Source organism: Macaca mulatta, chromosome 12 (assembly GCF_049350105.2).
Source record: "Macaca mulatta isolate MMU2019108-1 chromosome 12, T2T-MMU8v2.0, whole genome shotgun sequence".
NCBI lineage: Eukaryota > Metazoa > Chordata > Mammalia > Primates > Cercopithecidae > Macaca > Macaca mulatta.
The window spans coordinates 82,582,869-82,598,441 of record NC_133417.1 but is presented as its reverse complement, the minus strand read 5'-3'; the positions used below and the strand labels follow the sequence as shown (position 1 = coordinate 82,598,441).

At 39.6% G+C, this 15,573-nt stretch overlaps 1 protein-coding gene and 1 long non-coding RNA gene across 2 annotated transcripts in view; one reads left to right on the top strand and one right to left on the bottom strand.

Moving 5' to 3' along the window:
- Window positions 1-8,679, bottom strand: part of LOC144333422 (uncharacterized) — a 50,251-nt gene extending 41,572 nt beyond the window's left edge. The window contains exon 1 of the long non-coding RNA XR_013402056.1: window positions 8,575-8,679. This is a non-coding gene — a long non-coding RNA (uncharacterized LOC144333422). The remainder of the gene's footprint in view (window positions 1-8,574) is intronic.
- The window catches only part of PDE11A (phosphodiesterase 11A), a 462,469-nt gene that overhangs the window by 407,582 nt on the left and 39,314 nt on the right, over window positions 1-15,573 (top strand). Inside the window, exons 16-18 of the mRNA XM_028830876.2 lie at window positions 1,110-1,187; window positions 6,473-6,536; window positions 12,457-12,531. Coding sequence (XP_028686709.2) covers window positions 1,110-1,187; window positions 6,473-6,536; window positions 12,457-12,531 — 217 coding nt within the window. The remainder of the gene's footprint in view (window positions 1-1,109; window positions 1,188-6,472; window positions 6,537-12,456; window positions 12,532-15,573) is intronic.

Genomic DNA, 15,573 nt, shown 5'->3' with positions numbered 1-15,573 from the left:
GATTAGGACAAAGACCTGGAAAGGGAAGGGGATTCTCTACAGAATGTAGATTTTTCTCCACAAGAGACAGCTTTGTAAGGCCATTTCAAAATATGTCAAATAAATCTATTCTGGGATAAAATACTTTGATTTCTTTTAGGGCCTGTTATCTGTCATGTTGGTATCTCATTGCTACAAAGAGTCTGCTTTGTCAGTCTTAAGGTCTCTGTTTTAATGTTAATGCTGGTCAGCTGTATCTGAATTGCAAAAGGGAGGAAGGAATAATGAGGCATGTCCAACTCCCACTTCCCATCATGGCCTGAACTAGAGTTTCAGGTTAATTTAGGAATGCCCTTGGCCAAGAGGAGAAGTCCATTTATTTGGTTGGGGGCTTAGAATTTTATTTTCGGTTTACAGGGTCAAGCACTTAAAATGTTGAGACACTATGCTACATGCTTTCCACATGTCATTCATTTAATCCTCACAGTAACTCTGTGAGTTAGCAACTAAAATCCCTGTGTTAGAGATTAGGAAATTGAGACTTAGAGGGTTTAATTAACTTTCCAAAGTTGTACAGCAAGTGAGTTGCTAAGCGAGTGTTTAAACATGGTTACAGACTTCATAGTCTATGCATTTAAGCACTGAAATGGTGAAATAGTTATTTTCTAACCTGGAAAAAAATATATTTATCTTGAATTTACTACCAGGGAGTTTATCTTATCTTGGATCATCATACAGCTCAATTCTTTGTTGGATGATAAAAGAACATTCTAGAGTTGTTCCCACTTTTTATTTGTCCTTGCCTCCCTTCTCTGACTTTCAGTAAGTGTCCCAAGGGCTTCAGAGCACATAATCCTAAATGCCGCACCACATTGTTTTCTGTTTTATGGCTCTATAATCTCCTCTGTTGTAAATACATTCAGAAATGATTGTGGCTTTTCCTTGAAGCCTCAACATTTTTTAGAAAGTGATTTATTTTGATAGTGCTTTAGCCTCATGATTTCAAATATTAAGTTACTCGGTTCAGGTGGTCTTATGTTTTTCCCATAAATGTATTTATGTCACCCCACAGACTGGGAAATCTCATTCCAGTTTTTTTTTCTTTCTTTCTTCATTTGATTTTCCTGCAGGAGGAGAACTGAATTCTTTGAACTTGTCAGTAAAGGAGAATACGATTGGAACATCAAAAACCATCGTGATGTATTTCGGTAAGAAAAAGCTCTTATTTATGTGTTTCTTCATTATTTGGACATTTAGCCATGCTTTTCTGACAGTGCTAAGAGCATAGAAGTGACTTTTAAAGTAACAAATCTTAGCTTACATTCAAAACATTCAGAGATCAGTTGGATAACTAGAGAAATTACTGAGAATGTCTTTTCATCTTATAATGTATTATATTTTTGTCTCTTCTCCAAAAACTCTGCCATCAAATTTAGAAAATGAAGTTCAAATTAGTTCAGTTTTGGCAAGCCACGATTTCTTCTGTTTTCTGGGGAAGCTGGGGTGCAAGTTGGGTGGAGAAGGGATTTTTGTACCCTAGAAATCAGAGTTACATAGTACAAAGGAAGTGGGGAGTAACTTTTGCTTTTCTTTAGCGACAATAGACCAATCAGAACAATATTGGAGGTGGAGATAAGAAGTCTGTTCTAGCCTTTGCCTGGGACATCTTCCAAGTTGTTTAGAAAGGACAGTAGCAACACACTGTGTGTATGGGGCAGATTTTAACCTCTCTTGCAGCCACTCCAGAGATTGGGCACCATTCCTCTTTCTCTCATACCCCATTCTTCCACTCTCTCCACCTCACCCACCCCAGACCTCCTACTGTCTTATTCCTGTTCTAACATTGCTAAGTTTTGCTGAGAGAGCTCTTGAGGCCAGGGTTAGGGCACACTGGGTCTGCTCCACAACCAGGCAACTAATGGATTACCCCAAGCGGAAACCTTGACATAGTCCTGCCATATCTGCTATATAAAATCTCTGGCACCATCTTCTGAACACAGGCCACTGCCTGCCCCACCCTCTGTAGCTGTCCTCATATCACCTTCCTGCAGCCCTCTCCCCAGAGGGCTCTAGTTTTTTCCTCTATACTTTAATATTCCTCTATATTATCTTTACAGACCTTTTTCTTCATTTTTCATCTTCAAGACCAGCCCCTCCACTGGTGCCCTAATTCTATTCCCTCCACCTCCCCACCCCCCACCCGCCACCGCAACCTGGCTCTATCAATCATGCTCCTTTGGCTTCCATTTTCAAAATCTGTTTTATTCATCATGACCTTTCTAAATCTAAAAACACACTTCTGCCTCCCCAGTCAAAAAGTCATCCCTACAGGCTGCCTTTTTTCCAGGTCCCATCATAGTTTTCTCCTTCCCTTCACTCCCACACTTCACTCCACACTTCCTAATTTCTTGCAAGGCAATTTCTTTCTTTTTGTATAATTTTTAATTCCATGAGTAATTATATGAGTATATATTTTCTGTAACAAATCAAAACATTGCTAATAAGCCCTCAGATCTCCTTTGAGCTCAACCCCCAGTTCCCATACTGGTTGCACAGCTGTAGTTTGTTAATTGTATATTGTGTTTTTCCAGACCATTTCCAAAGCACTTACATACATATGTACCCTTAGGAAAAATACTGTTTAGTGTGTATTTTGATTGTCTATTTTAACATAAATTATATATTTATATACCAATGTGAACCTGGTTTTCCACTCAACTACATGGTTTGGAATTCTTTACGTGTTTTTACCTCATCGTCTTTTATCATTGCACAGTATTCCAAAATACAGATACAACACAGAATATTTACCCATTCCTTACTGAGGAATTAAGTCTGTACTATGTGATTTCTGCTTCTGTTGAACCACAGTCACCTTCCAAGTATTAAATGCTGCAATCTTTGTTCTCTTCAGCTTCCTGATCTCTTTATAGCCCCTAATTGAGTTGGCCTCTCTTTTCTTAAAACCCTCTCCAGTCTTGGATTCTGCAAAGCTATATATGCTTCTGGATTCTCTTTCTTTCTGACTCTTTCCTTCTTAGTCTTTTTCTAGCCCTAAACAGAACTGTCCCCCAGGAATGTATTTTTTATTCTCTTTTTCCTCAGCATCCTTCTAGTGTCACTACTATCTCTTCTCAAATGACTGCCAGCCCTTTTCTTGGGCTTAGCCTCTCTTCTGAGCTCTTTTCCTGAAATGCCAGTTCTCATTCAGTTTCTCTACTTAGATATTTTCCTACAGAGATTTTCAAACTTTTTTGACAAGGAACCCCATGTGGAAGAAATATCTTATTTGGAAGCATGGTACATAAAATGGAGGTGCTCCAGGTTCTCCCCTCTCCCCTCATCTGCCCTCCCTCCCCCATTTCATGGTTACGCTCTGACCACCTTGCACCAAGGGTGGTGCTCTAAGGGAGCACCATCTGTAGAGAATTTTAAAATAGTAATAAAACCAACTAAAAGTCAGTCTGCTTTTTATTATCACCATGTGCCAGCAATTCTAAATAGTCAATGGTGAGACATACCTCCTAAGAAATGTCTTTTGTTGGTTTAAATTCGAAACAATTGCTGAGGTTACTGTTAAGATAAAAAATAATTGATATGAAAGCTTCAGATCAGCACATTTATTATTTATCCTTTATTTGCACACGTAACATAAGTTAATTCTAAGAATGCCCAGGCATACAGCTGGCTCCTGACGTAGGTGGATGCAGCTACACACTTTCAATAGTAAGTTCCTAACTGTTCAGAACCTCTCAAACTCTCTGGCTGTCGTTTGTGTTTCCAACCTTGCAGAACTATATTCCTGCTTTTAAAGACTATATTCAGAATAAACAATGATAGCACAGTGATGGTAAATATGAAGACACATAACTTGAGATACTTTCATTCTGTCATTTTATGTGATCATTCATGGTTTTTATTCATGTTTAAAATTTAAAACAGTGAAAGTGCAAACTGCAAAGTGTCGTATTTTTGTTTGGCAAGTACAAATTTCAGTCTGTACACAAAATCTTTTTACTCAATTTGAATACATCTTTAACATTAAAATTTGTTGATTTTAAATTGTTTTACAACTACAGAACAAGAAGATAATGATTGTCACAAGATGATTATTGAAATAATTTTGGCATATAGAGGAGAGGTATGTTAACTCACTGTAAATTGAACTAGAATTATAGGGACCTCAGTCTAAAACAGTTGGTAGAAACTCTCTCCCTGGTCTCTTACTCTCAAAAAGATCCTTCACTTCTTGAAGAGCCTTAATCTAAAAAATAAGATAGAACTGCTCATTTGTTCTCTTCAGTTCTTCCTTTGCAATCTTCCATCCCTGTATCTCCTGCAGTCTTCCTTTCCATTCTCCCTTCCTTCCTTTTAGGCTTTTGTCAATTTATGTCTCCAATGAGTCTCCCTCCTTCCACCCTCTCCTTCTTCAAACCATCCTCACATCCGCCACCTAAAGTTTCCTCCCTAAAGGTCTGTCCAGGTCCCTTGTGAGTCCCCGGCCTTAGCTGACTCTCCAGTGCCAGACGGACAAAGGTTGCAGCCACTCCACCCGTCCTACCTCTCAGCCTCTCCTGTGTCCCTTCTCTGTGTGGACTTCCTGCTCCCCTGTATTCATTGAAGTAGAGATTCTTCTGTCAGACAAAGGATTCCAATCCTAGCTTTGACACTTCCTAACTGTACAACTTTGGGCAAGTTACCTAACCTTTCTGAGCCTTATTTTTTTTTTATCTGTAAATAAGAGATAATAGTATTGCTACCACATATAGAGACTGAGTCAATCACCTTGTGGAGGCTTCCCAATAAGTGGTAGCTATTAGAATTATCATCTGAGCACCTAGCAGATACTCAATAAACTTGTTGATCAACTGATATGCATTTGAGGAGTAAGTTTCAAATTATCAATTGGACAGAACCTAAGTAATTATCCACATTGTGATACAAATAGGCAAACCTCACAGAGATTACTTGCTCTGCAGGAGAGAGGCTGAGAAATCCCATGCTTTAGCCAGTCTTGTCCCCCTCCAGTTCTGACAGCATCCATGTGTAGCAAGAGGGCATCTGGTAGCTTTGTGATAGGCACAGAATCCTGAATCCTTTACTCGCCTTGGGAAGGTAAAGTGACTTCATCTCTGCGTGCTTCTGTTACTTATCCGTAAAATAAGGATAATAGCAACTACCTCGGGGGTGGTGACGACAAGTAGTTTAGTTAGCAGTTGGTTAGTAAAGCACTTAGTACAGAGGCGGACACACAGTAAGCAGTGTAGAAATGCCCAATACAGAAGGTCAAAAATGAATAGGCTGATGTGTCTCCCTTTGCGTAGCGCTTAACACAGGGATGTTTGGAATTAGAGGTTTCATCAGTGCTGCTTGGGTCCAGAGGGCTGCTGATGCCGGTGCCGCCTGGTTGTGACTTGAATGACCTATTGTTATGTGTGACCCTGCCTTGTTCCCCGGAGGGGTTTCCTGTGGGGGGATCCCCCTGCCATCTAAGCATGCTCTGCCATCTGGGCAGCAGACATGTTTCCAAGGCATTAGATCTGGCAGGGTATGAAGTGTTAACACCCGACATCAGGACAGCCCTCTGACCTTTGGCTGCGTACCCCTTTCTTCCAAAAGCAGTTAGCCAAGATGTGGTTCCCCAGCTCAAATCCTATGTTACTTTTCATCACATTCTGCTGGTTTTCAGCACAAAGAAAGCGGATTTGGGACAGAGTGTGCCTTATTTTTCCTCCTCCCACCACATTAAATTATATATAAGCACCAGAGCTATCTACAATTTGAATTGTTCCCCGTGTTTCCATGGTTCAGTGTGAATTATAGTTAACCCTGCCCCTCAGAACTCTGATTCAGACCATTCCTGTGCTTTCTTATGTGCCCAAATTAATGAAAGCTGGAGCTGAGTATGTTTCTTCTTCATAATGCTTGTAAACCATGGTTGGAGCCAGGTAGTAAACTGGAGTGAAACGATATGGCTCCTGCCCATAAATCTTAGCTCTATAGAGCAGATGAAAATGAAGGAGCCCCTTATGTGGCATGTGCCTTGCCTCTTTGGTGTGGGTTTTCTTTCGTTCCCATCAATTAATGATAAGTTGGTAAGTAGTTTCATCAGCCATGTATATAGTGTTATATACTGATTCTCTTGCTTATAGTTTAAAAAAAAGAACAACATTGTCCATTCTAAATTATTTTAAGCAGAGCTTGCTTAGCTCAGGTGTAGAGAAAGTAGTGCTTTGCTTTCCTTGATTTGCTGCAGACAAAACAAAAGGGCCACCGGAGGATGTGTGAGAGCTTTGTCTTCCTAAGCAGCGTGGCCACGTGATGGAGATGCGGAACACAGGCACTGTAAACAGTGCTGCCCCTTGTTGAAGAAAGGAAGATGTGAGCTGGCCTCGTTTCCATTTTATTTTATTTATTTATGTATCTAGGACGGGTTTGTTTAGGAATGCAACAAAAGATTATTCAGGCTGTTTTGTTTGGTTCTGTTTTTCAGATCAATGTTAATGACAGCCTGTGACCTTGGAGCCGTGACCAAACCGTGGGAGATCTCGAGACAGGCAAGTGGTGATTAATGGCAGGGCTCAGCAGAGGAGGGACTGGGGGGGCGGTAAGGGGGACACAATATTCCCAGAGCCCAGACTACCAGGCACTGAAACCCTAGTCAATTTGCATCAGTATTAACATGGTGTAAAAAATAGCAGGAGGCTTAGGCACGACATAGTTTACCGCACAGCCTTTTTTTTTTTTTTATCGTGCTTTCACTAAGCAATAATATTTCCAACCCTGTAAGATATTTTTAATGTGCTAAATCTGAATAATACATTGACCATTAAGGCAAGAGTTTCAAAGATAGGATTTTTGGCAAGATAATCATGTCTTAGCACAAGGTCTTGTTTTTTTATATCTGAAAATAAAAGGAGGCAAAAAGGAAATGATATTTTTCTTTTTAAATATTATTTAGATATCAGAAAGCTCTGTGGTCAAAATATGCAGTATCCAATTTAATTTGCAGAAAAACAAACCATGCTTTTACCACCTATCTGATTTCTCTGCCACAAAGCATTAGTTCTATAAGAACAGTTTTCAATTTAAGTAACTACCCAACTTAAGATCGTGGATTGCTGATAGTATTTAGAGGTTAATCATTATGTACGTTTTATTATGCACCTACTGTGTGAGGTCGAAAACAGTAACTTGGCATCTAAAGACTTCACATTTTAGGGAAAATAAGATACATTTCCATATCAATAAATAACTAATATTTATTGATTGTTTTATGTATATTATCTCATTTAATCCTTAAAATTGTACTCAGCTGAATAATGGCCACCCAAAGGTATCAGGTCCTAATCCCTGGAACCTGTAAATATTACCTTCAAAAGAAAGAGTATCCTTGCAAATATGATTAAGAATCTCAACTGCAGACTGATCTTGGATTATCCAGGTGTGCCCTAAATCCAATAACAAGTGTCCTTATAAGAGGGAGCAGGGGAAAATTACACATTCAGAAGAGAAGGCAATGTGAAAACAAGGCAGAGATTGCAGTGATGCAGCCATGAGCAAAGGAAAACTGGAAGAGGCAAGGAACGGATTCTCTCCAAGAGCCTCCAGAGGGAGCACATCCCTGCTGACACCTCGATTTCTGCCCGGTGAACTGATGTAGAACTCCCGGCCTCCAGAACTATGAGTGAATACACTCCTGTCGTTTTGGCCACTGACTTTGTGGTAATTTACAGCAGCCTTAGGAAACTAATATAGTTATTATCCCCATTTCACAAATGGGAAAAATGAGACTTAGGATAAGCAGCCTGAGTTTATACAGCTTGTAGGTGGTGGAGCTAGGTATAGATTCTAGCAGGTTAGGCTCCAAAGCTTTCATTCTTAGCAGTGTTTTATGGTTTCCTTCACATATGCATCAGTCAGCATTTTTAAATGATGCAAGTGTATCCACAGAATAGGCTATGTTACCATTTTACCAAAAATCTCAGTGGCTTTAAACAACAAATTGCTCACAAACATGGGCACCTAAGGTTGGCAGGTGCCACTTTGTCCTTATTCTGTATTGGGGCTGAAGGAACAGCCACTACCTAGATTACTCTGACAGAGGCCCTGGAAGGTCTTGCACTGGCAATTAAATTCTCCCCGCAACAATTCATGAGCCAGAACTTGTCACATGACCCCACCCAACCAGGAAGTACCATCCTTCTATTTGCTCAGAAAGGAGAAAGCCAGAAATAGTGAGCGTGTGACTACCAGAGTTTGCCCTTCTCATCACCAAAAATGTGATTCATTCTCCCTCCAGCAGACAAAATATACCCATCCTTCCTCCAAGAAAGATAACCCAAATGTCCCATCAGTCATGGCATCAAACTCTTAAGTCCAGGATCTCTGGGCGATACATGCTAGTCTCTACAACAGATCTGGATACAGGTTAAAGACCTACACACACCCAAAATACAGCATCCAACATACACCGAAAAGACAAAATATCCATTATAACACTCCTGTTCAGAAAGGGAAGAGATGAGTGATATTCATAGCAATGTGGAGTGGTGAGTGGTCCATGGCAACTCTAGAATTCCGCTGGGTACTCACTGTGAGGGTGCCCTACCATGCAGGGGACCCTGATTCTCTGAGAGATGCTCTCCAGTTCCTTTTTCCCTCGACCTTTCAATCCTCCCTGGGAAATTATTCCTTTCCCATCACGCTTCTTAGCTTTATCTGGAGGTCAAACTGCCTTCTTCTCACCTAAAGAAGGTTGAAGTTCCAATACCTGTTTTGTGTAATCATGGGCTTAGGGTTTCTTTAGCACTAAAACTCTCTTGTACGTTTAGTCAGCTTTTTAAGTCTTTGATTCTAGTCCTTTCCATTTGCCCATAACCACATCCACATTCCATACAAACATCCCGGATTTTCTGTATTTATTTGCTTCTTTACATTTAGGAATAAAGAAATATGGCAAATATATTTATTCATTTCTGACTTAATTCCTAGTGCCTTGGGCCTAACAGCCTTCAGTGAGAGAACCGTATAGGTAAATCATTTCGTTGTGCCATTTTTGTCCAGTTAAAAGGATATGCTGCAAACTATAAATTCCTTCAGAATCTAACCCTAGGTGTGTTGGCAGTACCTTTGATTTGATTCTTGTTACAAAGCTGAGTCTTAATCAAACTTCGTCAAAGTGTATCACAATTTTCATTTTTACAGTTTGGAATTGAGAAGTAATTTTGTCTTCCATCCCTACAAGTCCCTGAATTTGTGACTGTTTCTATTCCCTTTCATTCCTGGTTATAAGCCTGTTCCTCCTTTTCTAAACTCACTTCCTGTGATTCCTAGCAAAACAGTCAATGGCAATCATCACATTTTATGTACATTTTGTTTTCTAATCTTATCTCCCAAGACTGTAAGTTTATTCAGAACATTGTTAGCTTTTAGTTATAATTGTACAAATTATTTTGCCATGGATTCTCATCCTTATAGCCTCCTCATTATCTTCATACCTGGCCCCCAAGCTGATGACACATGTTTTAGGGTCTTTTTCTCTCTTTCTCTTCTTTTCTCTTTTAATAGCAACACCTCACTTCCGTACCAATTTTTGTATTAGTCAAGGATAGGCTAGGCCTTGGTTCAGTAACAAATACATTCTGAAATTTCAGTCGTTCAACACAAATAAAGGCTTATTTCTTGCTCACACTGTCCAATGTAGATCAGGCAGTTTTCCTATAGAGTATTCCACCAATTGTGCTTTGGTTTAAATTTCAGTGTGACATATTTGAAGTTACAAAAAGTCACAGAAAGCAGGATAATTGTGAAGAATTTGCGTGGTTGACTAGCTTCTTTCCGCATCTCTGCCCACTGTTCATCTTACCCCCTCCCCTTTCCCATACGGGAAGGTCTCCCTTCTGGGAGAGTTGGTGAGTAGACTGCAGGGAAGAGGTAGGAGGCTCTTCCAGGTATTGGGGAAAAGTGTAGTACTCGGGGAGGCTCCTGTAATAGGGATGGAAGGAGGTGGAGAGTGTGAGGAAGTTAGGAGGACTGAGAGAAAACTAGAGAAGACCAGAAAGGGAATGGGGTGAGGTATGATGTGCCAGCACCTTCAGAAACCCCAGTAAAAAGCATGTCAAGAACTCAAGGAGCAGTAGCCCCAGGGGACAGGAAAGTGACAGGGCAAAGTACTTGCAAGGAAAAAAATTTCTGCCTTGATATTTTAGGCCAACCTGGGAGGCCCAATAGCTGCTTGTAGGTGGTCTTCTCAGTCACTAGTGTAAATATTATTTTATTTTCTGGATGTGAGCTTCTGTTGAAAAGTGCAGAAACGTAAGAGTTCAGGGAAATAAAACACAAAACCATGTATTTCCTAATGTTTCTATCAGAAAGCTTGTCGCAGTTCTAAGCTAGCAATCTCATTCTTGTTTGTCTCCAAATTGATGGGTTAATTTTTTTTTTTTTTTTTAATGCTCACTTCAAAATTTTAGGAAACATTTGGAGAAAACAATAGGCCTTTCTTTAAAAAATATTTCTCTAACTTCCTGGATGTTGATTTTTTAAAATTCCCTTTCAAAATGTTTTCTGCTGGGGTCTATTCTACTTTCCCTTCCTGCAAACAAGATTAAGCATGTGGGTTTCCCCAGTGATTCCCCCAAGGCCTGATTAGCATCTCAATTTCCTTCTTTAATAAAAAATTCAATCAGGAACCACTTAATGTTCCTGATTGGGTTTTTAAGTACAAACAAAGCAGTTGTGCAAGTTAAGCTGTGAAAGGAGCATAGGGGAGATACCAACAACTACTTGAGAAAGAGCAAGGACAGAATTTTGTTTTAATTTCTTTTCTTTTCAGGGGCTACAGACCCATGCAGGACTCCCACCTTGAGGTGCCTGATGTGCACATTTACATTCTTTAATGCAAAAGACCTAGCTTAGAGCAATCTGAGGGAGAGTTCTGGGAACTGAATAAATGAGGTCATACCCTTAGGGGACCATTTCCTCTTCAAAGGAAGGCCAGAGAAAGAAGAGAGAAGCCTGGTGTGCTGAAATGCAGGGTAGCAGGAGAGACTGGAGAGGAGACAAGTGAATTGAGTCCTAGAAAACAGGCACATATACAAGAGATTGGGGTGAAGGGATTTTTCAGTCAGTTCCAACTAGTTTTTTTGTGGTTAAATTCTTGAAAAGGGCCCATGTTTCTTAATAGAAATATTAGAAATCTGAAGTTACTGGATATTTGATTTCTTTATATATGACTGCACACATGCTACTCTCAGATATGTGTGTGCGTGTGTGTGTGTGTGTGTGAGTTTAGTGTTGTGTTTCAGTTTTTTCCATAATCTGTGACTGACCAAATCTTTTGAGAGATCAACGGAGTTATCTTGATACTATGCACTTCACCAAAATCAAACTGTCTCATCTTTGCCAGATTTAAGAACCTTATCTTCATAAGAACCTGGAATAGAGAAACATTTGTTTGGTATCCATGTCCTCTTGCCATGAAGTTGTCTGGGATTTATTCTACTCTTCCAATATTTTTTAAATCCAGCTAGTTCATCTCAGAAATTTCCTGGATGCACACCATAGTAGCGTTGAAAATAGCCATTCAACATTTAATCTGTTATATCAATTTGCTTCTCACAAGTTATCCTGAGAAGTGAAGGTGTAGAAAAGAAAAAAAAAAAAAAAAAGAAATCTGTTTAGCTTGGCAATAATCAGTAGCTGCTGACCATCCAAGCTAATGGATTAAAAGCAGAAAAATATAAGTCTCTGTTTAAGGTTTAAGGTAGAACAAACGTCCCATTGTCCTTGTACCAACTAGCGCCTACCATAAATTAACACTTTTAGTGCGTAGATCCAGACAGCCTGAAGACCAAGTCACGCTCTTCAAACTATACCGTGACCTACTGTAAAAGTCTGCTATTAACAGTGAATCTAGCATTAGTCCTGCCTCTTGATTGATTGCAACAGTGGGAAGCAGAGGATGTGCCCTGGGGTTATCCCTCCCAGAGTGCATACAGATATTGGTAGGGAGGGAGTTGAGGAGTTTTCGTGTGGCAAGATGAAGCTGGGCTAATATAAAAGTATGCAACAAAATAAAGATTCTACATAGAAACAATCAAAAGTTGGCTAAACTATCATTACATAATATAATAATAATTACACATTATTATTAAATGAATATTTGCTTCACTTTTCTGTATAAGAACTTTTCCTGCTTTGAAGCTGGCAACCTGTTGCCTCAACCCAAATATGGAAGCTGTATAGTGGGAGATTGCCTGTTGACATGCATCTAAAATTACATTGCACAAGTTCTCCTGATTAAATGAATGAAACTGATTTCCAACATGAAAGGTTAATATACTTATTTCCTCATAAGCTTTTTAAATGATTGTCTGTGTTGATGAGGATCACCAAATACATAAGCAAGAAAGAACTTCCGAGTCTCGTGATAAACTACACATAACCATGAATTGAAATATTTGTATGTTTCAGGTGGCAGAACTTGTAACCAGTGAGTTCTTTGAACAAGGAGATCGGGAGAGATTAGAGCTCAAACTCACTCCTTCGGTGAGTTCATCCTTTAATTATCACATATTTACCCTTTTGAATGACATTTTCAAAAACAACTACAAATTACAAGTTGGAAATGGGAAAGACTGAAAATGGGTTTAAGGAAACACTCCTGAAAGTTTAAAACATTAATTAAACTTAAATGCTAAACACTCTTATTCCCAAGTCTCTGATTAAGAGTGGTGAGCTACTTACTTAACAAGCATTTCCTGCGCACCCACAGTGGGACAAGTAGGCACGAGGGAGGATGAGCAAAGTGGAATTTGAATAATTCAAAGCCCAGTGCTGGCATTTCATGTATGCCTACTTTAGAATAGAAACACTGTGCAGCAAAAATTAAAGGCAGGCTGTCTAGCTTTGAGAAGCTAGATTTTATTTTCCAATTTCCAACTTTCAAAATCCCAAAAACAAATCATTTCAAATCTCTGTTTCTTTTCTTTGTCTGCAAAAGGAAAAAGTTTCACCTGTGGAACTAGGTTCTGGTGATTGGAACGCTATTTATATTGGACTCACCTGCTCAGTTATTACTTAAGAATGTTTACTGTAGGCTCAAGGTGATGCTGTTTTTAAGCATAAGGATACAGAAGACATAACTGCCTCAGTCACCACCTCAAGAGGGGCAGCCTCTTTATTACTAACCAATGATTAGCTAAAAACATAAAACCCAATGACTCTGAGAGTGGTGCAAAGCATTTTAAAGCCTGGCATAGCACAGTAGATTCAATGATACTCAAGGAATGTATCAATTGTCAAGAATGTCTGTTTATGAGAACCCAAATTAACTGAACTTGAACATTTGGAGGTATTTATAAGGTCTTCAAGTTTTAAGACATCATTCTTTGCTGACATTTAAAAACAAGGAAAAGCAAGAGAACTAGCTCCTAGTTTGAATAGTTTCACCTGCTTGAAGTAAGAATGCAGTCTTGCTAATTTTGACTATTCTTAATCAGTTGCTTATGTACAAAAGGTCAGGAGCTACATAGGTTGAAACACACACCAATTATTTTGGTTTTCAAAGCAACATTGACTTAGTTTGTCAAAACATCCCTTTTTTGGTGGTGTCACCAAATTTGGTTATAAAAATAAAAATATTAGCTTGGGATACATACAGTTAATGTATAAAACCTACTATGACCCAAATTCTCTCATCTCTACTTTCAAATAAAAGCTTTTCCCCCTTTAAAAACTGTTTCAGAGGCATACTCTGAAGAGTTTACAATGCAGCAATACCACAGGTCTTTTAATTAAATGAAAAAATATGAGTAAATTGCCAGCACTGGTGAGCTGGCGGGTGCAGTAGTACAGCACTAAGGAGCCTTTATCTGTAGGCTCAGGTAAGGCATTTTCTGCAGACATAAATGAAATTAATTTTGTGGTAGAAACATAGCTCTAAATGCTTCTGTCTTCTCACAAAGACTACGGAGCACCACTGATGACCGTGTCATCAGGGGAGGCCTGGCTGATGTGGCAGGGTTAGCCCTCAGTTCTTTTCCAGAGATATCTGTAAATGCATGCACCCAGAGCTGACACCTGCTGTGCCCATTATCCCTTGATATTTAGGAAGAAAACTGTCCTGGAGCCCTCTCAGGTATCATGGTCCCAGGCGTCATGGGAGTCACTTCATGAAGACAAAGGCTAATGTGGCCCACAGCCAGAGGGTCAGGATTGGAAGTAGTGAGTCAGTCAGGAAAGCCTGCCTGAGTGCCTCCAGGTGTTGGGCATGAAGCAAGGCACTGTGTATCCAGCAATGAGGAAGACATCATCTTCCCTGCCCTCAAGGATCTTGTCAACTGGTGGGAAATATAGACATGAAATAATTACTAATACTAATTTTATGAGATGCAAAATGCTGTGAACCACAGGACTGTGTGGGGCCTCACACTCGTTTTTTTTTGTTTTGTTTTGTTTTTTTCTCATCAAGCATTGATTAAGAAGTGACTAGTACAAAAATAAACCCCTTAAAATTATGGTCAACTGATCTTGAACATGGGTGCCAAGATAACGTCTTTTCAACAATGGTTCAAGGACAACTGCATATCCACAGGCAAAAGAATGAAGTTGGTTCCCTACCTCTCAGCATACCCTGAAATAAACTCAAAATGGATCATACATCTAAATGTAAGGGCTAAAACTATAAAACTCTTAGAAGAAAATAGGGGTACAAATCTTCCAGATTGGGGTTAACCATGGTGTCTTAAATATGAAACCAAAAGCACAGGAGACAAAAGACAAAATGACCCAGAGATGTTGGTCCAGAGATGTTGATTTGAACTTCATTAAAATTAAATTGAACAGCCAGGCGCAGTGGGCTCACGCCTTTAATGCCAGCGCTTTGGGATGCTGAGGTGGGCTGATCACTTGGGGTCAGAAGTTCAAGGCCAGCCTGGCCAACATGGTGAAACTTTGACTCTACTAAAAATACAAAATTTAGCCAGGTGTGGTGGTGAGCACCTGTAATCCCAGCTACTCAGGAAGCTGAGGCAGGAGAACCATTTGAACCTAGGAGGCAGAGGGTGCAGTGAGCCCAGATTACACCACTGTACTCCAGCCTGGGTGACAGAGTGAGACTCTGTCTCAAAAAAAAAAAAAAAAAAAAATCAAATTGAACTTTATCAAAATTAAAAACTTTCATGGACGAAAGGACACTATCAAGAAAGTAAATTTCCCCATATTATGGGAAAATATTTGCAAATCATACAAAGACAACGCAATTTAAAAGATAGGCAAAGGATCTGAACAGACATATCTCCAAAGAAAATATGTAAATGGCCACAAAGCACATGAAAAGATGCTCAAAATCATTGGTCATCAGGGAAATGCAAACTGAAACCACAATGAGATACCACTTTTGCTAAGATGGCTATAGCAAAAACGACAGACAATAACAAGCGTTGGGTGAGGCCGTGGAAAAATTGGAACCCCATACATTGTTAGCAGGAATGCGAAATGATGCAGCTGCTTTGAAAAACAGTTTGTCAATTCCTCAAAAAGTTAAACAGAGTTACCATATGCCTTAGAAATTCTACCTCTAGGTATATC